The 23,974-nt window shown below is 44.4% G+C and overlaps 3 protein-coding genes across 7 annotated transcripts in view; all 3 read left to right on the forward strand.

Annotated features, from left to right (window-relative positions):
- Positions 1-4,065: 4,065 nt before the first annotated feature.
- LOC111500322 (cholesterol 24-hydroxylase) lies at positions 4,066-10,268 on the forward strand. 2 transcript variants are annotated; one of them, XM_076873692.1, is made up of 16 exons: positions 4,066-4,201; positions 4,470-4,765; positions 4,846-4,923; positions 5,024-5,105; positions 5,240-5,313; positions 5,810-5,896; positions 6,070-6,208; positions 6,289-6,399; positions 6,500-6,662; positions 7,149-7,214; positions 8,841-8,913; positions 8,997-9,081; positions 9,309-9,419; positions 9,600-9,688; positions 9,805-9,871; positions 9,954-10,268. In XM_076873692.1, the coding sequence occupies exons 2-16, from the start codon at positions 4,617-4,619 to the stop codon at positions 10,092-10,094; spliced, it is 1,515 nt and encodes a 504-aa protein (XP_076729807.1). In that variant the 5' UTR covers positions 4,066-4,201; positions 4,470-4,616; the 3' UTR covers positions 10,095-10,268. The 2 variants fall into 2 exon arrangements, with proteins under 2 accessions (XP_076729807.1, XP_024660931.2); XM_024805163.2 differs by having other exon boundaries at positions 4,137-4,765.
- Positions 10,269-10,404: 136 nt separating this feature from the next.
- Positions 10,405-20,961, forward strand: LOC101466901 (cholesterol 24-hydroxylase). The gene is made up of 15 exons (XM_024805162.2): positions 10,405-11,184; positions 11,255-11,332; positions 11,607-11,688; positions 11,986-12,059; positions 12,546-12,632; positions 12,704-12,842; positions 12,992-13,102; positions 13,194-13,356; positions 13,554-13,619; positions 17,325-17,397; positions 17,904-17,988; positions 18,073-18,183; positions 19,689-19,777; positions 19,902-19,968; positions 20,056-20,961. The coding sequence occupies exons 1-15, from the start codon at positions 11,036-11,038 to the stop codon at positions 20,212-20,214; spliced, it is 1,533 nt and encodes a 510-aa protein (XP_024660930.2). The 5' UTR covers positions 10,405-11,035; the 3' UTR covers positions 20,215-20,961.
- A 144-nt stretch (positions 20,962-21,105) lies between these two features.
- ccdc85cb (coiled-coil domain containing 85C, b) overlaps positions 21,106-23,974 on the forward strand; it is a 48,650-nt gene continuing 45,781 nt past the window's right edge. For 2 of the 4 annotated variants that reach the window (XM_004542227.6, XM_004542228.6), the window contains exon 1: positions 21,106-22,564. In XM_004542227.6, the coding sequence (XP_004542284.1) occupies positions 21,850-22,564 (715 nt within the window). In that variant the 5' untranslated portion in view covers positions 21,106-21,849. The remainder of the gene's footprint in view (positions 22,565-23,974) is intronic. The other 2 variants (XM_004542229.6, XM_004542230.6) reach the window with 1 other exon arrangement.

Genomic DNA, 23,974 nt, shown 5'->3' on the forward strand with positions numbered 1-23,974 from the left:
AACAGCTGATCTGATCGGCAAAGCGTGTTTCTGGAATATTATGTCTTTGTTGCTGCAAGTGCTTTTTATGCAGTTTTTGCAAAGCTTTATGTGGAAGGAAACTGTGACCGAGGACAAGCTGATGTAAGTACAACTCCTCTTTTAATTTTAACTTTGTTTTATCGTTCGTTTATTGAGTCTGTTTTATCCTTTTGTTTGGTGGCATGGTTTGGTCAGACCTCTGTCACAGAGAAAAACTCTCTAAATCAGATAGTGAGATGGTCCAGTCGTCTGATAGGTGAGCCACAGTCTTGTTTAGCCTCCCTGTACTCCAAGCAGGTACAGAGGATGGCTTTATCAATCCTTAAAAATGGTTCCCATCCGCTAAGGGGTGAATTTCAGCTTCTTTCCTCAGGACGGAGGTTTCTATTTCCGAGATGTAGGACAAAGCATTATAAAAATAGCTTTGTCCCCGTTGCTGTCTTTGAATTAAATAAAAACTGTTTTTGATTCGAAATATTAAATTACTATATATGTGCTACAGGGAGGTTTATATCTTTATTGGATATGTGTGTTTTTGAAGGGATGCTAAATGCTATCATTTTTTTTTTTTTTTTTTGGCCTGTCCCGTTTGGCTCTTTTGCATCAGAATTGTTGTCTAAAGGCAAAGAAAGATGCCCAACGGATTTACTTTACCAAATTGACCATCCCAGCCTTGCCGTAATGGTCCATTTGATTCACCTTTTATTGTTCATTTTATTTTCACTTACTGAATATGGGACAGACTTGACTGGGGGAAAGAAGGGGAGAAAGAAAGAGGGAAAGAGAAACAGCTGAGAAGAGGGACGGGGGAGAAGGGCAAAAGACAAAAACCAACAGAATGAGCAGAAAAAAAAGAAGGAAAAAAAATGCATATATCAATCACCTGGATCACCTGCTGAGAAAGAAAAAAGAAAACAAGCAGAAGAGAACAAGAGTAATAGAATAAACAGCATCACAATGATATATGGGAATATGACAGTAAATACTAAATATTAAACATTATTGTGCAGCACATAAGATCAACAGAACACAGTGTGCTTTGAGGTAGGAGCCAAAAAGGGTGTAGTTTGTGGGTGTGATCACCCGTGTGTACACCTGTGAGCATGGACGCGCTTGTTTTTTGTTTTTTAAAAGGTTCCTTCATGTAATGATCTGCTAGAGGGTGTGGGGGGGCCACAGCCCCGTCCTCCAGGGCATGAAGCAGGTATGGAGGAGATCAAAACTCCAGACATCCAGAGGCCCCCAGAACACAAGAGACCAAGGAAGACCAACAGAGGGGCAGCCGCGCCACTGTCCCAGAAAGAGCTGAGGAGAGTCCCAGATGAGGGCTCACTCAGCAGCCGCGGAGCAGAAGCCAGGGGGAGTTGCAGTGACGCGCCCGTGAGCTCCGCCGGCAGCCAGCCGTGCCTGAGTGACCGAGCCCCAAGCCGAGAGGCCGGGGGCACCCCACCTCCGAAGTGGCCCGAGCGAGCCCCAGGCTCCAGGCCCCGATAAGCGGCCGCCAAGGAGTGAGCCGGTGTGTACCTGGACGCCCATCCCCGGACACAAAGAACCACCAACGCACCGATGTCTGAGGGGGTCCGCCACTGGCAGGGAAGTGGTGGTGGGTGGAGATAGGCCTCCAAACCTTGGAGGGCCTGAGATGTCCCCAGAGAGGTGGCGCCTGATACCCAACCTGACATATAGACACAGACATACAGGCACACACAGACACAAACATCCATTCCCACCCTCATATGCACTTACTCCACACTCAACCAACGTGGAGACAGACATAAAGAGACGTTGTACACACGATCACACTCCCCAAGCGTACTCTACAAACCGGGTCTAGGTACCCTTGCCCCTGGAGGGGGAACTGCACCCAGACCCAGGTAGTGTTACCCTTTTCCCTGCGGTGGGGGGAGGCAGACCGCCCCGACTCCGCAGCAGTAGGGAGGCCCCACACTCCAGACCGCAGTCGGACGGCCAACTCCTCCTCCTAGCCCCCCCGCTCCAGCAGGTCGCAGAGAACGGGGGTGAGAGAAGACTCCAAACCTCCCTCCACCCGCTCATTGTAGTGTTGATGCATGTGTGTTCTAAGGTGCATTTAAAACCCAGGAGGGCATGGAGCTACCTGCCAGAGAGCAGCAGGTAAGCGCATGGTCCCTCCTGCTAGCCCTCAATGTCTACGTGTATTTAAAATTGAGAGGTGGGCAACGACGCCAGGGGTGGGGTGTACACCCTGATGGTACTTTGGATTCCGTGTATCGTGCCCACCCCCAAGATCCTATATGTATGTGTAATGAGAGTGTGAGTAATGTGAATGTCTAAGTACCTCTCCTGTATCTCCCCCTCCTGCAGAGAGAGCCCCTGAGGAGAGGAAAGCTCCTGCAAGATGTGACAATCTTCCCCACCAGTTGAAGAGCCCCCCAGGTGGCTCGATGCACCGGCGGCACCCTGCTCCAGGGCTGGGCAAGTTTACCTTGCCTATGGGTATAAATAAAGTTACCTTGACCTTGACCTCTGGTTTCATATGCAAAAAAAAAATATTGCGCTAGCTTACGTGGTTGCAGTGCTACCGGGATTTAAAAATAGTTATGCAAAACAGAGCGTGCCCGATCCGACCGGCTTTAAAGGGTTAACTACACTGTGAATACAACAGCCGTGGGTCTGATCCAGGACAGCGATGAGAGATAGTGGAGCTTTTCACAGTGTGGATCAGCAACAACAACTTTCTCCTGAATGTGAATGAAACCAAGAAACTGGTGACTGACTACAGGAAGAAACCCCTCGTTCAGACTGCTCTACATCAACGACACCGCAGCAGAGAGCATGGAGCACATGAACTTCCTGGGAGTTGATGTGATGTATGGTCTGTCCCTGCACACCACCTCACTGATCAAGAAAGGCTGAAAAGGTCACATCTGAGTCCAGATGTTCTCACCACCTCCTAAAGAGGCACCGCTGAGAGTGTGCTGACAAGCAGCATATCTCTAGCATGAGAACGAGGACAAGTGGAGCCACCCTGCCATCTATTTAGGGCCTGGCCCAACAACGCTGCAAAAACCTTATCAGGGACACCTCACACCCCAACCACGGTCTGTTCTCACTCCTGCTTTCAGGCAGACAGTAACGTAGAGGTGCAGGTCATTGCAGTTCTGTGGAAGCTTCTTTGCAACCACCATCAGACTGTTGCACAGCTCAAACAGCTGCTATTTTGTAGATTATTATACTCTACAAATCTGTCAAGAAAGAATTTTCAGTGCAATCAGCTCATCGGCTCTCTTGTGCAATAATTGAATCATTTTTATTTGTGTTTTCAAATATGCAGCACTGTTTTTTGTTATTTTACATTTATTTATGTCTCACACTTGCCTCTTTTTAAACATCGCAATGAGGTTTTTTGTGTTTTTATTTGAGCTCATGCCACATATTTTTGTTCTGCATCGCTTTCCTGAGGTAGTGCTGAATGACAGTAAAATGAGTTTTGAACCCTGAATCCCTCTGAGTCAGTCTTGAGACCCCTGAAGTAACCAGCGTGATGGAGAACTGCTACTTTTCTTCTTCTTCTTTTTTTTTAACTTGGCCTAAACTATAAACAAGTACTTTGATGGTGGGTTTCTGGGCAAAGGCTGAGGGAATGGAGAGACTTGCAGAAGGAATGAGAGAAATGGAGAGGACCAGGGGTGCAAAAAATAAAATGAAAACTGTAAATGCTATAATTTTCTACTTTTTTAGGCAGGCATGTATGCGCTTTTCTTAAATTGATATATTCCTTTTAACAGGATGAGCTAGATGACGTCACACAGGTTAAGAACACGCTCCATCAGGCCATGGAAAAACACTATTATCTACAGTTGTCGGCCCAGTGGGAAGCACACATTGTGAGAATGGCTCATTTCAAATGCATTTACTGCTGTGTTGCAGGAGCATGCCCTAGTGTAGTGACAAGGACCCTAAAACTAGAGAAAAGTCAGTCAGGAAAGATGAGGAGAGAGAAATGGACTGTATCCTTCACCCATTGTGGGGGTTGTCTTTCTGTTGCCTCTCCAGCGCACCTGTTCCCACTTCCATTTATTCCATAGCAGGTGACATGGAGACACAATCAGAGGTGCAGTACTATTTGTTTGAGCACCAGAGCACAGCTATTGTTGGAGCTGAGAGGAAGAAGAAGTAATTTGACAGCTTTGATCATTCGGTGTGTCTCTGTACACTGTCCTGCTTGAAGTGTGCTTTAGCAAGGAATTAATTAGAGTACATGTTTAAATATCCTACTTCCTCACTTTGAGGGAAAAAAAAGTGGTTTCTATTTTCTGAATGAGTGATTTATATCCTTGAAAGTTACCTGACCTTGTGCCACAGTGCAATGATCAAGTGTTGCATTAACTGCTAGTCTTGGAGTGCTTGATGAACAGCTCATTGTTTACGCAGCAGTGGGTGGATCTGCATGTTTGATTTTGGCACAGATTTTACGCTGGATGCCCTTCTTGACACAACCTTCCTACTAAGAGTACATCAGCTTGTGACCCCCTGAGGCCCCTTTGTGTCGCCTTGTGGGACCTTTTGCGGCGTTATCTGCAGCGGACTTCCTAACAGAAAGGACAACCATCAGGATGGCAGTTTTCAGCACACTTCTGACTTTGGCACTTCAGGCTCTTACATTTCTCTTCTTTCTGCTTATCGTTGCGTTTCTTGCATACTGCTTGTACGTAAAACACATTCATATGAAATATGACCACGTACCCGGCCCACCGAGGGACAGGTAGGTAAAGTTGTTGGGTAAAACACTTGTGCTGACATTATGTGCGACTGATCTTGTTAATTTAAAGCTCTTCTCCCCAGTTTTCTCCTCGGACATTCACCAACGTTTTCAAGGATATTAAAAAATGGTGGAAATGTACATGAACAATTCCTAGAGTGGTAAGTTAAGTACAAACTATGTTTTTGTGCAGTTGAAAATAGCATTTCAGTGTCAATGATGTTTAAGTGTATCATTTAAATGACAGCATGTCGTTTACAGGGCAGAGGAGTATGGGCCTGTGTGCAGGATAAATGCTCTTCATTATGTTCTAGTGTCTGTGTCATATCCAGAAGCAACAAAGGTAAATCCCGCAGTTAACTTCAGAGTGTGAAATAATGAAGTTTGTTTTGTATCAAAAAGCATAACTCTCGATAAAATTGGCACGAAGTCCTCTTTCTGTTAAATGCTTTTCTGTCGTTTTGCTTCTGGCTTCAGGTAATCTTGATGTCCTCAAAGTACTCCAAGGATGCATTTTCTTACAAGAGACTTTCCAACCTGTTTGGTCAGAGGTAACACTGACTTATCAGTCTGCTTCATTCGCTTTTAATTTTTATAAGGATGCACTAATTCAAAAGCAGAGTTAGTAATAAAGACCTGGGTTTAAATCCAACATCTGTCCCAGCCTTTCTGCGTGGGGGTTGCATGTTCTCCATGTGTTTGCTTGGGTTCTGTCTGAGCACAGGTTAGATTAACAGGATGGTGACCTGTCCAGGGTAAATAACACGCTAACCCCCCCACCACACGCACTTTTTTGAGTTTGGTAAGGCTGATATGAGCAGATACCAGTGTGCGACTTGCGTTCATTTACCAATATTTAGTGGTAGACGTGAGCTTTGTGATGCTGTGGTTAGTTCAATTCCTTTTACTAAGATTAAAACGGATATAATACTATCCTGTAATCTCAGTTTAACAAAGTAAAAATCAGCTGACAAATCCAAACTGTTTAAATCCTTATTTTTTTTTCAAATTTGTGAAAAAGTATTTTGTCAACTGTCTTCTTTGAAGGCTCTTAGGCAATGGGCTGGTAACAGCACGGGATCATGAGCAGTGGTACAAACAGCGCCGCATCATGGACCCTGCGTTCAGCAGCCTGTGAGTTTCAGTTATCACAAAAACACACAACGGTCTCCTTGATTAACCACTTGTTCAGGGTTGGAAACATTTCCCTTGTTTCTGTTGAACATTATCCTTTAATGAATTTCTGTGATGGTTTGTTGGGATGTCCTGGATGTGCTGCTTCTGTCTAAAGCTATCATTACTTCCAGGTATCTGAGAGGTCTAATGGGAACCTTCAATGAGAGGGCAGATAAACTGATGGATAAACTTGCAGAGCTTGCTGACAATAAAACAGAAGCTAATATGCTCCATCTTGTCAACTGTGTCACTCTGGATGTTATTGCTAAGGTTTTATATTACAGTCAATTTTACAGTTTCTACAGGGTGAGTGTGTGTATACTTATATATTTTTTCTTGATAAATTTCAGGTTGCCTTTGGGGTGGACTTGGACCTCTTGAAGAATAGTTCACCTTTCCCTAAAGCCATTGAGACATGTCTGAAAGGAATGGTTACCTATATTAGAGACATATTTTTTGAGGTATTTGAGATGTAGATTCTTTTTTGTTTAGTATGAAGTATGTTTGACAAAAGCCTTGTTAACAGTGTGACATGTTAAATTGTTCAATCTGCAATTCCAGTTCAATCCAAAGAACAGATCATATATTAATGAGGTGAGGGAAGCGTGCCGCCTGCTCCGTACAACTGGAGCTCAGTGGATCCACGAGAGGAAGATCGCCATTGAAAACGGTGACGAGGTTCCCAAGGACATCCTGACACAAATCATCAAAACTGCCAACCAAGGTTGTAGCCCCTAAATCTGACATTTGATTAGACTGGATAAGAGCGATATTATAGATTCTTTGTGGTGGGAAAGAACAGATTTTAAACTGCTATCAATATTACACAAAGAGTAAAGAAATACAATGAAGATGAATGAAAAGACATCGCATTGTCAGCGTGAGGGACGGCGCCATGCTGCATGGCAGCCTGCTGCAGTAGCTCTTGTGTTTTTGTTTGTTTGCTTAATCACTTACTCAGTTATTCTTAATTCTTAGTAAGTTTACTAGTAGTAGTATTTCAGCTGCTGGAACAAAAGAATCTCTAAAATATGCAATAAATTAAATATTTATCATCCTACCATCGTATTAGCCATGGAGGTTTTTGTTTATGTTTATGAATGGAGGCAGAATATAAATACCTGACTGATAATTTTAAAATGCGGGGTAAGTACAGGACAGACAAAGAAATCAAATATTAATTAACATGTCAATGTTCTTATTATTTCAGAGAAAAGCATGACTGAGGAAGATGACCAGTTTATGTTGGACAATTTGGTGACATTCATCATTGCTGGTGAGTTTCTATTTCAGCTTTAATGTTTAAAATGCTGTGTGACAGACCCGTCCCTCCTCCAGTGACGGGCTCCTGCAGCTCGCATAGTTACGTCATGGTCACAATCTTTAGTGTGAATTTTTATATAATTGTATTAATTGACACGTTTTGCTCCAGTTATTCACAACATGCATATAATGCACACGAACATAAATTACTGACTAAATGAGCTGTGTACATTACAAAAGACTGTATATAAAAGATGGAAATTCAAGGAAGCGTTGTCATTCTCATCGCATGTTTACATTAGTTGCAACGATTTTATGTACCCACGGTCCCGGTTTTCCATTAACAAGTAATAAAATGGTATCAAATACTAGTAAACTATACAAGTAAGAGAAGTGCAGCAACCTGAGTAACAGTATGGAGTATAGATATAAATATTTTAGCAGCAAAGTATCCGTAGTGATTAAGGCGCTACAGTTGCAGTTTCTCGTCCATTATGTACCGAGAAGTCTCACAGCTTCTGGAATGAAGCCTGTTCTCAGTCTGGAGGTTTTGCATGTAATGCTCCTCAGCCTCCTGCCTGAGGGAGTGGGACAAAGAGTGTGCTGGGTGAGTGGGGTCCTTCATGATACAGGTGCCCCTCTTCCTGCATCAGGTGTATATTTCTGTGATGGTTGGTAGGCTGCCTCTGACAACTCTGTGCAGCCTTCACCTCCCTCTGTAGTTTTCCTCTCTGCCACAGTGCAGTTTCTGTGCCACACGTTGATGCCGGAGCACAGAACACTCTCCACCGCACTTCTGTAAAAGGAGATGTGGACTGAGCTCAAGTCTCTCACACCTCAACCGCCTCAGGAAGCAGAGCCTCTGGTGTGCCTTCCTGATCAGACAGGAAGTGTTGTTTTTCCAGGTGCATACCCAGGTACTTGTAGCTGAGTACTGAGTACTACTTCAACTGTAGTACACACACACACACACACACACAGGTCCCTCCTGAAGTCCACAATAATGTCCTTGGTGGTCTTCCCATTTAAGCAGAGTGTTTTTCCTGCACCAATCCTCCAAGTGCTCCACCTCCTTCCTGTTGCCGGTCTCATCGTTGTTTGTGATGCATCCGCAAACCTTAGTTTGACAGCCAGGGTGGTTTGGTGAGCAGTCATATGTAAGAATCGTGAACAGGAGGAGTCCTAGCACACAGCCCTGAGGGGAGCCAGTGCTGAGGAGCATGGAAGATGAGGAGACATTGTGGATCCTCACAGACTGCGGCCTGTTGGTCATGAAGTCCAGAACCCAGTTGGTCCATAAAGACTAATAGTCTCTAGGTCTCAAAAGTGACAAATGTATTGCAGTGCCTTAAAGCTACATTGTTTATGTTGTCTTTGTATAGACATGTATTTATGGTGTCTTTGGTCTTTTCCTCATGAATGTCCAGTGTTCTTGTTTACGCTGACTGACCTCTAGTTTCAAAACGGTTAAGCAATTGAAAAACAGCAGCGTGTTTCATATATAGTTTGTTGGAACTGCTTTCACTTGATTTTTCAATCAAAAGATTTGTGTCGATATTAAGAATACAAACGCTCGGGTGAGTTGGTTCATTTTAAGGTGGTATTGTGATTCTATTTTAAAGCATTTGTGCCATTTCAGGCCAAGAAACGACAGCCAATCAGCTGGCGTTTTGCATCATGGAACTCGGAAGACATCCTGATATACTGGAAAGGTAAGAACTCAAAATATAGCACATAACAGTTTCCATTAGAACAAGTGAACTTTGGTTTCTTATGGAGTTTTCTCATTTCTCAGAGCGAAGAAAGAAGTGGACGATGTTATTGGGATGAAATGTGAAATAAGCTACGATGACCTGGGCAAGTTGGTCTACCTGTCACAGGTACATGTGGCAATTTGAAAATTGTGGTAATGTTTTTAGTGTGAATCCATGAGATTAAAAATCAAAGTTTGTCAACTAACAATCAAAGGCTGCATCTCGTGTGTTATGACACAAGACCAGTTTACAGGCAGGGATAGCTCAGTAGTCAGTGGCTGCCCACTGCTTCACTGGGTTAAATGCAGACTAACACATACACATTACACGTATTCCTTGTAATCTTCCCCCAGGTGTTAAAAGAGACTCTGAGAATGTACCCCACAGCTCCGGGCACATCTCGTCATATTGCTGAAGACATGGTGATTGATGGGATCCACATACCTGGAGGATTTGTTGCTCTTGTAAGTTGTGAAGATTTTAAATATGTTTTAATACCTTTTGGTTTGAAGATGGGTGTGTGTATGCGTGTATGCTTCTAATCATTTACTCAAACAGAACCCAAACAGCCCCCCCACCAGCTTAAGTCCTTTAAAAAAAGTTACCTGGAATCGAGATAAATAATAAACTGTTCTAATGTTTAGTTCAGCTCCTATGCGAGTGGGAGACTGGAGAGATTCTTCAAGGATCCACTGAGATTTGATCCAGACAGATTTCACCCAGATGCTCCCAAGTAAGAAACACACTGTTTCACCATGCTGACATGTTTTATTCTTGTTTTCGGTCATTATTACCTAATGAGAAAAATGGTTCACAGTAACTGAGGCTGTCTCTTGTCTGTTCAACAAGGCCTTATTACTGCTACTACCCTTTTTCCCTCGGTCCTCGTGCGTGCCTGGGAAAGAACTTTGCTCAGGTGAGGATGGCTAAATAATGTGAAGACCCGCTCACCTATAAACACACTGACTCATCTCTGTGGGCGCTGTTGTGTTTTTTAGATGGAGGCTAAAGTGGTGATGGCCAAACTGCTCCAAAGGTTTGACTTCACTCTCGTCCCAGAACAGACCTTTGACATCCTGGATGCTGGCACACTCAGACCAAAGAGTGGAGTGTTGTGCACTTTGATTCACAGGGATTAAAAATAAAAATAAAATAAGGCAACATCACATAAGTGGTAGTAGACCATAGAAGAAAAATGGGTTACTCTTTACTAATGTAAACAAAAACAAATCTAAAAGCATTAATGTGATTGTACTTTGATATAATAAATCTATTTTTATTATACTAATAAATAAAAAAAAAACTATAATGAATACAGTTTTATATCTTTTTGATGATCACTGACTTTAATATTCTCTTTACTTTAATGTAGCTCTGTCATTGCTTTTTCATGACTACAACAGGACTTTTAATGCCTGTAACATTAACTCATGATGCTGCCAGCAGTGACACGGGCACCAGCAAAACCAGCCCTTTAAAACCTGAACCATGAAATAACTGCCAGAAATCTTTATTTTTCTGATAATGGAGTGTATGTTGATCCTTTAGACGACAAGTATAAAAAATATTTATATATAAAATTATAATCTGCACATGTGTTTAAATTGTATCACATTTGCTACATTAGCCATATTTTTGCAACTTAGTCATTAAAAACTTGTCATGCAATTTGTATCATTTGAGGGTAAATAAAGGTCACACAAATAAAACTCACACAACCACATGTATCAAATACGATACGCTTAGCTTTAAAGGGACTGGGATCGATGAGGAGTGCATTGCAGAGGTCCAGCTGAAAAGCCAGGTTTTCTTGTTGCAGCTCCAGTGAACCTCTTGTTGCTTTATTTGCACCAAAGCAGCTGAACTGGAAGCACTATGGTTTCTGCTTCCTAACATATCGATATTCCTGAAGTTTAAGTGGGATACTGTGATGGAGTGTCGTGTTAATGATCTGAACTGCGTAGGCTACTTCAGTCTGAAGAGTCACTGATAACAGGCTCGCTGCTTTTATCTGGCCGTGGACTTTCTAACTGAAAGGACAACCAGCTTTAACACGGACGTCTCCGGGACATTTTCCAGGATGGCACTTTCCAGCCTGCTTCTGAGCCTGGCTGCTCGGGCACTTACGTTTCTCTTCTTTCTGCTCGTCATTGCGTTTCTTGGCTACTGCTTGTACATTAAATACATTCATATGAAGTATGACCACATCCCCGGGCCGCCGAGGGACAGGTAGGAAAGGTCGTCGGCTGAAGCAGTTATGCGGACGTTACTTGAGAGTAACTCGCTGTTTCCTCCTCAGTTTTTTCTTCGGACACTCACCAACGATGTTGAAGGCGATGAAAAATGACGGATTTATACACGACAGATTTCTGGAGTGGTAAGTTAGCGCAAACAAAGTTTTTATGCAGAAAACACGTCAAACCATTAAGCTAACACAATATGTAGGTCAGTGTTTGGGACTGCTGCCAGCCAATGCTAGCTAGCCTGGCTGTATTGAACTGACAGTTTCCTTTTTCACAGCATATTTTGCCGCTAATTGCCTGTTAATTTCTGCCTATATAACAAATACATTCCAGTTCTTACTGTACTCTTTGTATTACAGTATTAATATCATTCGCCTTTAAAAGATCTAATTAAGATGTCACCTGCAGGGCCGAGAAGTATGGACCTGTTTACAGGATAAATATGTTTCACTACGTTTCACTGTGTACGTACTGTCCAGAGGCCACCAAGGTAAACACTTGTCACCTGACTGTTTTCACATCAGTACACAGGTGTCATTAATAAAGGGTCTATTTCTGTAAATCTGTGAATTATTGTGATTAGCAGTACCTGTGTATCTCTGCTGTTTCAGTTTAAAATGACTACAGTGCAACAAACCTGTTGTGTGTGAAAGTGCACCCATCAATCCTGTTGGCAGAGGTCCCTGCTAATAAACAGTGCCAGCTACTGGCCTTTTGGGGACTTGTTCACATTTAAAGCCCTCTTCTTCTTCGTCACACTTTTGTGTCATTTTGTTTCTGGTTTCAGGAAATCCTGATGTCCCCAAAATACCTTAAACAGAAGTCTGTCTATAAAAGACTCTTCAACCTGTTTGGTCAAAGGTGATGTATTAGATTATCTGAGTCACTTTATTGTAGTTGTGTGTACATACCTTATTAGTCACAATGAATAGAACTTGATAGTATTACCATGTTGTGATACTTTCCTTGTGTCACATCTTAGCATTTTATTTAACTCCTGACCTCAGTGATCATATTATAGGAGCCATGTACGAATTTATGATGATGACATTTTCATGCTGTCTATCGTAATTTTTAACAGTGATGTTTGCAGGGTTGTTGTTTTGAAACTCATTGCATAATACTTTTGTGGTTGGTTGGGACAGTGATTGCCAGTATCAGGCACCTGCCTGGCAGGAGAGAGGGTGAATGTGTTGCTATAATTTGTTTAATGTTTTTATTATTTCTTTATTGTCACTGAGTTTTGGATTCTTTTGCCCCTCAGCGACTTTTAGTTTGTTCTTGAAGTCACTTCACAGATTTTTTTTTTTTTTTTTTTTTTAAATCATTGTCTTAACTGTCTTCAAGGTTTTTAGGTGATGGTCTGATAACAGCACGGGATCATGAGCGGTGGTACAAACAGCGACGCATCATGGACCCTGCGTTCAGCAGCCTGTGAGTTATGAAATTATACATCCTAATCCTTTAGTCGCTGTTCCTCTGTCTCAAACTTTTGTTTTTTCCAGGTATCTGAGAGGTCTAATGGGAACCTTCAATGAGACAGCAGAGAAACTGATGGATAAACTTGCAGAGCTTGCTGACAGTAAAACAGAAGCTAATATGCTCCATCTCATCAACTGTGTCACCCTGGATGTTATTACTAAGGTTTTTAGAGCTTCCTTAACATGCTGTTTTTTTTCTTAATACTGAAGAATAAAAAATATGTTTATTCTAACTTTTCTAACTTTTTATAAAGGCTACAATCATGTTCTAAGCGTGAGTGAATTGCTGTGCATGTCTTATCTTGATAACAGGTTGCCTTCGGGGTGGACTTGGACCTCTTGAAGAATAGTTCACCTTTCCCTAAAGCCATTGAGACATGTCTGAAAGGAATGGTTACCTACCTTAGAGACACATTTTTTGAGGTATTACTTCAGCGTTTGTTGTTATGAAGTATGTCTGCCAACAACATTGTTATCAGAATGACAGGCTAAACCCTTCAGTCTGCCATTCCAGTACAATCCAAAGAACAGACGAAATGTTAATGAGGTGAGGGAAGCGTGCCGCCTGCTCCGTACAACTGGAGCCAAGTGGATCAGTGAGAGAAAGGCCGCCATGCAAAACGGTGACGAGGTCCCCAAAGACATCCTGACACAAATCATCAAAACTGCAAGCCAAGGTTGGAGTCCCCAAATTTCACATTAGACTAGACTAGAGCAATATTTTATTCTCTTTGTGACGAGACAAAGTGAATAGAACAAATGTGACCCACAGTTTTTGATGCCTTCTCAGTTCGGTGCATGTGGTTTGTAAGTAATGTTGGAAACCAGGAGAAGTTAAATATCGATGTATCTGTCCATTCTCTCCTCATTTCAGAGGAAAACATGACTGAAGAAGATGAAGAATTTATGCTGGACAATTTTGTGACATTTTTCATTGCAGGTGAGTCTCTGTTGTTTCAGCTTTGATGTGTGAAATGCAGCTGGAAGCTCCTTTGTAGCGTCAGATGAAGCTCACTGCACTGAAGAGTGTGTTTTATTTTCAGTTTTACACAATGTGGCCACTGTTGTCTGTGAATTGTTGTCACGTGTTCACTTAGCATGGACAAAACTGTCCTTTCTTATCCAGAGGGGCTGCATAATATCTGCACACACACACTGTGTCACACAACTCTAGTTCCTGTGTTACTGACTGTTTGTCCATCCATCCATCCATCCATCCATCTTCATCCGCTTTGTCCGGGGCCGGGTCGCGGGGGCAGCAGCCTAAGCAAAGAGGCCCAGACCTCCCTCTCCCCAGCCACCTCCACCAGCTTGTCCGGGGGAATACCAAGGCGTTCCCAGGCCAGCCGAGAGATATAATCTCTCCAGCGTGTCCTGGGTCTGCCCCGGGGCCTCCTCCCGGTGGGACATGCCTGGAACACCTCACCCAGGAGGCGCCCAGGGGGCATCCTTGTCAGATGCCCGAACCACCTCAGCTGGCTCCTTTCGATGTGGAGCAGCAGCTGCTCTACTCTGAGCCCCTCCCGGATGGCCGAACTTCTCACCCTATGTCTAAGGGAGAGGCCAGCCACCCTTCGGAGGAAGCTCATTTCTGCCGCTTGTATCCACGATCTCGTTCTTTCGGTCACTACCCACAGCTCGTGGCCATAGGTGAGGGTAGGGACGTAGATCGACCGGTAAATTGAGAGCTTCGCTTTTACACTCAGCTCCCTCTTCACCACGACGGACCGGTGCAGCGTCCGCATTACTGCAGCCGCAGCCCCAATCCGTCTGTCGATCTCCGGCTCCCTTCTCCCATCACTCATGAACAAGACTCCAAGATACTTGAACTCCTCCACTTGGGGCAGGAACTCATCCCCGACCCGGAGTAGGCACTCCACCCTTTTCCGGCTGAGAACCATGGCCTCAGATTTGGAGGTGCTGATCCTCATTCCCGCTGCTTCACACTCGGCTGCGAACCGTTCCAGTGCGAGCTGGAGGCCTTCACCCGATGAAGCCAACAGAACCACATCATCTGCAAAAATCAGAGATGAGATTCTGAGGCCACCAAAGCGAAAGCCCTCCGCCACTTGGCTGCGCCTAGAAATCCTGTCCATAAAAATTATGAACAGAACCGGAGACAAAGGGCAGCCCTGGCGAAGCCCATCACCCACCGGGAACGAGTCCGACTTATTGCTGGCAATGCGAACCAAGCTCTTGCAACGGTTGTATAGGGATCGAATGGCCTGTAGCAATGGGCCAGACACCCCATATTCCCGCAACACCTCCCACAGGACACCCCGAGGGACACGGTCGAATGCCTTCTCCAAGTCCACAAAACACATGTAGACTGGTTGGGCAAACTCCCATGCACCCTCAAGTATCCTGGAGAGGATAAAGAGCTGGTCCAGTGTTCCGCGACCAGGACGAAAACCGCATTGTTCCTCCTGTATCCGAGGTTCGACTAACGGACGAACTCTCCTTTCCAGCACCCTGGCATAGACTTTCCCAGGGAGGCTGAGGAGTGTGATCCCCCTGTAGTTGGAACACACCCTCCGGTCCCCTTTCTTAAAGATGGGGACCACCACCCCGGTCTGCCAGTCCACAGGTACTGCCTCTGATCTCCACGCAACATTGCAGAGGCGTGTCAACCAGGACAGCCCTACAACGTCCAGAGCCTTCAGGAACTCGGGGCGGACCTCATCAACACCAGGGGCTCTGCCACCAAGGAGTTGTTTAACTGCCTCAGTGACCTCGCCCCCGGAAATTGGCGGGTCATTCCCCTCATCCCCAGACTCTGCTTCCTCCTCGGAAGACGTGTCAGTGGGATTAAGGAGGTCCTCGAAGTATTCCTTCCACCGCCTGACAATTTTCTCAGTCGACGTCAGCAGCGCTCCGCCAGCACTATACACAGTGCAGGTAGAGCACCGCTTTCCCCTCCTGAGACGTCTGACGGTTTGCCAGAATCTCTTCGAGGCAGTCCGAAAGTCTTTTTCCATGGCCTCTCCGAACTCCTCCCACACCCGAGTTTTTGCTTCAGCCACTGCCCGAGCCGCATTCCGCTTGGCCTGTCGATACCTGTCGGCTGCCTCCGGAGTCCCACAGGCTAACCAAGCCCGATAGGACTCCTTCTTCAGCCTGGTGGCTCCCTTCACCTCTGGTGTCCACCATTTGGTTCGGGGATTACCACCACGGCAAGCACCCACCACCTTGCGGCCGCAGCTCAATGCAGCAGCTTCGGCAATGGAGACGCTGAACATGGTCCATTCGGACTCAATGTCCCCGGTCTCCCTCGGAATGCTGTTGAAGCTCTTCCGGAGGTGTGCGTTGAAGATCTCGCGGACTGGGGCCTCTGCTAGACGTTCCCAGCACACCCTCACTACGCGTTTAGGTGCACCAGGTCTGTCCAGCGTCCTCCCCCGCCACCTGATCCAACTCACCACCAGGTGGTGATCAGTTGACAGCTCAGCCCCTCTCTTTACCTGAGTGTCCAGAACATATGGTCGCAGGTCTGCTGATACGATTACAAAATCGATCATCGACCTACGGCCTAGAGCGTCCTGGTTCCACGTGCACTTATGGACACTCTTATGTTCGAACAGGGTGTTCGTTATGGCCAAACTGTGGTTAGCACAGAAGTCCAATAACAGAGCACTGCTCGGGTTCAGATCAGGGAGGCCGTTCCTCCCAATCACGCCCCTCCAGGTCTCGCTGTCGTTTCCCACGTGAGCATTGAAGTCTCCCAGCAGGACAACAGAGTCTCCAGGTGGAGCACCCTCCAGCACCCCCCCCCAGGGACTCTAAGAAGGCTGGGTACTCTGAACTGCCACTCGGCGCATAGGCGCAGATGACAGTCAGGACCCGTTCCCCGACCCTAAGGCGCAGGGAACAAACCCCCTCGTCCACCGGGAAAAATCCCAACGTACCGGCAACAAGCCGAGGGGATATTAGGATACCCACCCCAGCCCGCCGCCTCTCACCAGGGGCAACTCCAGACTGAGACAGAGTCCAGCCCCTCTCCAGGAGACTGGTTCCAGAGCCCAAGCCATGTGTAGAGGTGAGCCCGACTATATCTAGCCGGTACCTCTCAACCTCACGCACTAACTTAGGCTCCTTCCCCACCAGAGAGGTGACATTCCATGTCCCTATTGCCAGTCTTGGCAGCCGGGGGTCAGTCCGCCAGGGCCTCCGCTCCTGGCCGCCACCCGGCACACAATGCACCCGACCCCTATGGCGCCTCCTGCGGGTGGTGGGCCTGCGGGAGGATGGGCCCATGTCTCCTCTTCGGGCTGTGCCCGGCCGGGCCCCATGGACTAAGGCCCGGCCACCAGACGCTCGCCCTCGGGCACCCTCCCCGGGCCTGTCTCCAGGGCGGGGCCCCGGTAACCCTAGCCCGGGCAGGGTAAACTTGTTTGTCTCAAATGTAAAAAAAATACATATTTATTACTCTTTTCAATCTTGACCGGGACCATAACATTTGCAAATGAGTAAAATATCAATCAAGAAAAAGAAACATATGATCTGTTTTTGTTACATAATGATATTATTGATTTTGAGTTAACTAGGCTTTTTAAGACTCAAAGAGTTGTGATGTAGAAATTAGGATTACAACTTCTTGATTGAGGTAATATTCTGATGCATTATTGACAAACTGGCAACATTTTAGGCCAAGAAACAACAGCCAATCAACTGGGTTTTTGCATCATGGCGCTTGGAAGACATCCTGAAATACTGGAGAAGTAAGAAGTCAAACAGAACTCAACAATTTACACTTTCTATTTACAACTTTTTATATCTTTGCATGAATATAACCTGAAACATCATCTGATTGAACCTATAAGTAAAGAGGACTTAAACAAAAGTCTGTGAGATCTTCAGAAAGCTTCTTGCCGTGACACACTTGTTGTACAGTCAGTCTGATAGATCCAGTTCTTACAATCAGTGTGTCCCTCAGATCTGACTGTCAACCCGTTGTGTGAAAACAACTTCTTCTAATTTGATCCATCAAAATATCAAACATCAAAAATATTCCCAATCCTGAGATTATATAAATCTCAAGCCCACAGACATTTATGTAGATGTGCATTTTTCTCTATAAAAAATGTAGTTTTACATCTGTTTCTACATATTTACTCCTATGACCTGTGTTAACCTCTAAAGATGATTTAGGTAATATTTCTGCAGTTACAACTGTGTAATATATAGAGTGAATTTTGGTTTTCTAAATTGTATTTTTATTTCTTAGAGCGAAGAAAGAGGTCGATGATGTCATTGGGATGAAACGTGACATAAGCTATGACGACTTAGGAGAGCTGGTCTACCTGTCACAGGTACATGTGGTAAATTTAGTTATTCATTTATTTATTTTAATAACTCACCCAAAGTGTGCACTTCTCATTGTAACCTTCCTTCAGGTGTTAAAAGAGACTCTAAGAATTTACCCCCCAGCTCCAGGCACGTCTCGTGATGTTGCTGAAGACATGGTGATTGACGATATCCACATACCCGGGGGATTTAGCGTTGTTGTGAGTCATTTTCTTTTTAATATGTTTGTAAGTCTAAATGATAACTACATACTAAAGACAACAAATATATGAAGCAAGATATATGGAGTTATGTAGCGAAGAAAAAAAGATAAATAACTCTAAATATGTTTTATAGAGTCCTTCAAGTCCCTTAACTTTGTTGACAGCGCTGTAAACTCTTGGCCTTCTCTCAATGAGCTTCATGATGTAGGCACATGAAGTGGTTTCAATTCACAGGTCTGCCTTTGTCAGGGTTCATTTGTGGTATTTCTCTCCGCCTCAATAGAGTTGGGATAATCAGTTGTGTTGTGCAGAAGTCAGGTTGGTACACAGCTGACAGCCCTTATCTGATTGGTTCTCGCCATAATATGAATTCTAAGTAAAGAAAAAATGACAGTCCTTCATTATTCTAAGAACTGAAAGTCAGTCTGGAAAATTGCTTAAACTTTGGGGACACATTCAAAGATCAGCAAGTGCTACGACGAGACTGACTCACATGAGAACGGCACCAGGAAAGGAAGACCAACAGTCGCCTCTGCTGCTGAGGATAAACTCATCCATGTCACCAGCCTCAGAATTAGCAAGTTAACAGCAGCTCAGATTAGAGCTCAGATAGATGCACACAGAGTTCCAGTAGCAGACACATCTCTACATCAACTGTTCAGAGGAGACTGTGAATCAGGCCTTTATGGTCAAATAGCTGCTAAGAAACCAGGACTAAGGAAAAGCAACAAGCAGAAGAAATTTGTTTGGGCCAAGAAACACAACGAATGGACATCAGACCAGTGGAAATCTGTGCTTTGGTCTGATGAGTGCAAATTTGAGATCTTTGGTTCCACCTGCTGTGTCTTTGTGTGATGCACAAAATGTAACCGGATGGTCTCTACATGAATGGTTCCCACCATGAAGTATGGAGCAGGAGGTGTGATGGTGTGGGGGATTTATTCAGAATTGAAGGCACACTGAACCCCAAACACACCTCCAGGCTGTGTAAGGGCTATTTGACTAAGAAGTAGAGTGATGGTGTGCTGCACCAGATGTCACCTGACCAATGGAGATGGTTTGGGATGAGATGGACCGCAGAGTGAAGGCAAGAGAGTCAACAAGTGCTCAGCATCTCTGGGAACTCCTTCAAGACTGTTGGAAAAACATTTCAGGCGATGACTTCAAGAAGCTCATCAAGAGAATGCAAAGGGTGGCTATTTGGAAGAATCTAAAATATAAACATGTTTTGAGTTATTTCACATTTTTTGTTTACTACATAATGCCATATGTGTTGATTCACAGTTTTGATGTGTTCAGTGAGAATCTGCAATGTAAATAGTCATGAAAAAAAGAAAAACCCATAATAAAGAAAATAAGAAGATATGTCCAAGCCTTTGACTGGTAGCGTATGTATAAACAAAACTGTCACAAAGTTGCCAGAAAAACATAAAAAAATGAGATCTTATTCAAGCAAGAACAAATACATTTATGGTTAAAATGTGAAATATTTTCCTATTTAGTTCAGCTCCTATGTGAGCGGGAGACTGGACAAATTCTTCGAGGATCCACTAAAATTTGATCCAGACAGATTTCACCCAGATGCTCCCAAGTAAGAAAAACACTGTTTCACCATGCTGACTTTATTACGTTTCATGTTTGCACACACTTTATTATCTCAGACTAAATGAGTGAAACGGTTCACAGTAACTGAGGCTGTCTCTTATCTGTTCAAGGCCTTATTACTGCTACTACCCCTTTGCCCTCGGTCCTCGCTCGTGTCTGGGACAGAACTTTGCTCAGGTGAGGATGACAGCGTAAGTCAACATGAAGACCCGCTCACCTATAAACACACTGACTCATCTCTGTGGGCGCTGTTGTGTTTTTTAGATGGAGGCTAAAGTGGTGATGGCCAAACTGCTCCAGAGGTTTGACTTCACTCTCGTCCCGGGACAGACCTTTGACATCCTGGATGCTGGCACACTCAGACCAAAGAGTGGAGTGTTGTGCACTTTGAGTCACAGGGATTACAAAAATAAAGGATCTTAAAGGACTTTACATAAAAAGAAATCATAGTGGTCTGTAGGGTAAAACTGTTGATCTACTCCTGCCTAAAAGCTGTGATTAAAAAAATAAATCGTTATAATAAAAACAGTATCAGATATGAATTACATGGTAAAGCGAAATGAAATGATGGTGATAATTATATATTATATATTTTTTTCATTACAATATAATTTTATTTTTTTGAGGGGGACAGCTGGGTTAAATACCATTTGCACTTGTTTGTTAATCATGCACAAACTCATTATATAGCGGTGTGTAGTGTCTTTTTTTTCATAACCACAAACCTCTTTGTGCCTACAAAACTAATATGTGTGTAAATGGAAATCATTTGGAAACAAGCGTGTTTTATATTTCTTTACCCGATTTGCTGTCTTAATGCCTTTACGGACAGTGTCCACATGGGGGCGCTGAGATCTTGCAGAGATCTCTGACTTTTAAAAAGCTGTTTAAATTCAATGTTCAGAAAAAGAACTCTCCCAGAAGTTGTCTCTGGTTTAAACACAGATGATAATATTTTTTTAATCTTTAATCAAATATGCATGTAGCTAAAGCCTACTGTCATAGGTTAAAGTATTTTTGATTTTTAACTAAATGAATATTTTGGGGCTTCATTTCAGTAAACCAGCCCAGCTTTTTTAATGCTCAAGTATTGTCAACGAAATCACGGCCATTAAAAGCACACAATACATCTGTGCTTCATTTAACAATAAAGAATAAAAGTCGTGAGGCGTAGTCTGATTTTTCTTCTTTAATGAATCCACTGTGTTTTTACGGCGAGCGCGTCCTCCTGTACCTTTAAGAAGGCCGAGCCTGAGCTCTGCGAGGCTGCGCCGCACTTTTTCATCTACCTGCTGCCCACTTCTCTCGCGCGTCTTGATTGGTCGTCTCGAGCTGAATCCTCTTGAATGATTTCAAACCCGAGTGTTTGGACAAGAGGGAGGAGAGAGGCGGGGGGTCCACTGATAATTCCGAGGCTGCTGGGTGGAAAGGATTGAGTCGTCCGTCCACTATCACACCGCCTCACTGAAGACGCTTTTATCCGAGGAGACGGTGAAACACGTCCAAGAGGACTTTTCTTATAGGTTGCGCGTTTTACTCGAACATTCGCTGTTTTGCGCGAAATTAGGTTGAATTCACCTAAACATAAAGGAAGAAGCTGGCGGATTTCACGTTTTCCATCATGTGAATGTTGTGATGTCCAGCAGAGACTGTGCACACTGTTACGGGTCGCTGTGTTTTTGCCGACAGGACTCGGTGATCGGAAATCCCTGATAATCGATTTTATATCGCTTGTTTGTTTCTGACCGACTGTGACCACCAACTGTTGTTCCTGTGAGTATTTTTTATTTATTTTACCAGATCAGTGGTGTCATTTCTTTAAAAGCTCGGGTTGTGGAAGCATCACAGTCATATTTGTGTTGTTTATTCTTTCGGTTTTATTATCGGCCTGTTGAAGATCAGGGCATTATCGATACTTTTCAGATTTTTTTTCCCCCCTTTTTGGACAATGTATTCATTTTTTAACACGATTCCGCAATTGAGGTTAGGTTAGTGAGTTTCTGAGAGTTAATTTTAAGCAGCTGCATAAACGAACTGAGACTCGCAGCCGCCACAGTCATGGCTAAAAATCCGTCCGAGGGGCCGAAGGATGACCTGAGCCAGCTGACGGACGACGAGCTGCTGCGGTGCAGCAAAGAGGAGCTGGTTAGGAAATTAAGGAGGGTTGACGGCGAGAAAATGAACTTGATGATCGAGCATGGCAACATGATGAAGGACATTAACCGGCGGCTGCAGGTGCACCTTCATGAAATCCGGAACCTGAAGGAAGTCAACCAGAAGCTCCAAGATGACAACCACGAGCTCCGGGAACTCTGCTGCTTCCTGGACGACGACCGACAGAAGGGCAAGAAGCTGTCCCGGGAGTGGCAGCGTTTCGGCCGCTACACAGCCAGCGCCATGTGGAAGGAGGTGGGCACCTACATGATGAAGCTCAAGGAGCTGGAAGCCAACCAGGAGACTGTGCTGAGGGAGAACTCTGAACTGAAGGAGATCATCCTCATGCTGGATGAAGAGAGGAATGGGGCAGGGTCCCGGAGCTCCATAGATAGTCAGTCCAGCTTGACCAACCTGAACGGGGGCACCAGCACGGTCAGGGATGTTGGAGATGGGAGTAGCACGTCCAGCACAGGAAGTGCCGGTAGCCCCGATCACCACAATCACAACCACATGCACAAGCCCTCAGAGAACGGTAAGATGGGGACCACGATAAGAAGATCCATGGATGACCTATCAGCACCACATCATCACAGAAGCATCCCCAATGGACTGAATGGTGAGTACATGCACTTGTAAACACACCTGGATGCCACAGTCATCATGCACGCCCCACATTATGGGGTTTCTGTAGGGAAGTAGAGCAGTCGTCAACTAATCGGAATCTAAAAGTTCCTAAATAAAAACTTTGGTCCAATTCTTTCTTAAAACCATAGGTGTCAAACTCTGGCCCGCTGGCCAAATTTGGCCCGCAGCCTAATTACATTTGCCCCTCGAAGCCATACCAAGTTATTATTAGAGCTGGCCTACTGGTATTATACAGCTAATATATATTGTTTAGTATTAAGCTTTGCTTGTTCCATATTCAGTTTTTCAGCAAAACTTGTTTGAGTCCATAAGAAGAGATTCATTCTTAAATCTGGAGGAGATTTATTTTTCAATAAATATTAATGTTAGCCCTTGTTCCAGTTTTGAATTTTGGCCCACTGTGTATTTGAGTTTGACACCCCTGCTTTAAACAATGGGGAATTGGCCCTTACACCTGTATTCCTGGGCTCTGCTGCTAATAGAGACACACTGTGTAGTTACTGCGCGTATGTGCTTGCTGTGGCCGCATATGCTGATCAGAACTGTTGGGATGGATTAACACCCATGGGGTCTTGGCTTAACCTCACTGTAAAGTCTTGATTGGGGTGATTATGAAACACACAGCATCTCTTAAGTGGCCTTTTCAGCCCCCACGCCAACCTGTCATTTATGTCTGCACTGATTTAGGTCACTGCACTTGTGCTTCTCAATGAAGGAGACTTATCTTAATAGCTTTCAAAAGGGGATCAAGCAGATTGATTTTTTTTTTTTTCTCCTTGGGGTTGTTCACTGATTATCTTTGTTGTCTCTGGCTGTGGGAGAGGACTCATATCTGCTTAGGGCCCCCGTTTGAAATGCGTGGCTTGGGACCAGAAGTCAATGTCCCTGTTTTTAAGACCTAAATACATGACTGAAAGCTGCAAGTGGGGATGAAAAAGCCATGATGGAACAGGAGGACACTAAGCCTCGTTTAGCAAGCACACGGGCTCATAACCCACTGTGATCTGTTTTGTGAGAGGAATAAAGTCTGTTTCACGTGTGTGTGTTTGGGGGGGGTTGGACCTTATTTTACCCCGATTTACAAGGACAGGGCAACCGCAGCAGAATTTAGGCTCAAAGCAAGCAGCTTCAAATCAGATCACACCGGTCACATGTTATCCATTGGACATTCCTGGAATTGTGCGCTGAGAAAACCGTGAAGGTAACATAATATAAAAGAATGGTTGCATGCACGAGGGGCTCTTAATCCGCAAACACACACGCACGTATACTCGCACAACACGCAACATTTTGGTCTGTGCTCTGCTGTTATTATGTAACATCCACATTGTGTCTGCGGCAGCTTAGCGCCTCTCTCAGCCTTTATGTGCGAGTGTGTGTG

The sequence above is a fragment of the Maylandia zebra genome, linkage group LG15 (genome assembly GCF_041146795.1).
Source record: "Maylandia zebra isolate NMK-2024a linkage group LG15, Mzebra_GT3a, whole genome shotgun sequence".
Taxonomy (NCBI): Eukaryota; Metazoa; Chordata; class Actinopteri; order Cichliformes; family Cichlidae; genus Maylandia; species Maylandia zebra.

Bases quoted from the DNA above. Each gene is read 5' to 3' on its own strand.
- LOC111500322 (XM_076873692.1), top strand. From the start codon at position 4,617: ATGGCAGTTTTCAGCACACTTCTGACTTTGGCACTTCAGGCTCTTACA. The intron at 4,766-4,845 runs GTAGGTAAAGTT...TCTTCTCCCCAG, and splicing joins CCCGGCCCACCGAGGGACAG to TTTTCTCCTCGGACATTCAC. The intron at 4,924-5,023 runs GTAAGTTAAGTA...TGTCGTTTACAG, and splicing joins CATGAACAATTCCTAGAGTG to GGCAGAGGAGTATGGGCCTG.
- LOC101466901 (XM_024805162.2), top strand. From the start codon at position 11,036: ATGGCACTTTCCAGCCTGCTTCTGAGCCTGGCTGCTCGGGCACTTACG. The intron at 19,778-19,901 runs GTAAGAAAAACA...TATCTGTTCAAG, and splicing joins TTTCACCCAGATGCTCCCAA to GCCTTATTACTGCTACTACC. The intron at 19,969-20,055 runs GTGAGGATGACA...TGTGTTTTTTAG, and splicing joins TGGGACAGAACTTTGCTCAG to ATGGAGGCTAAAGTGGTGAT.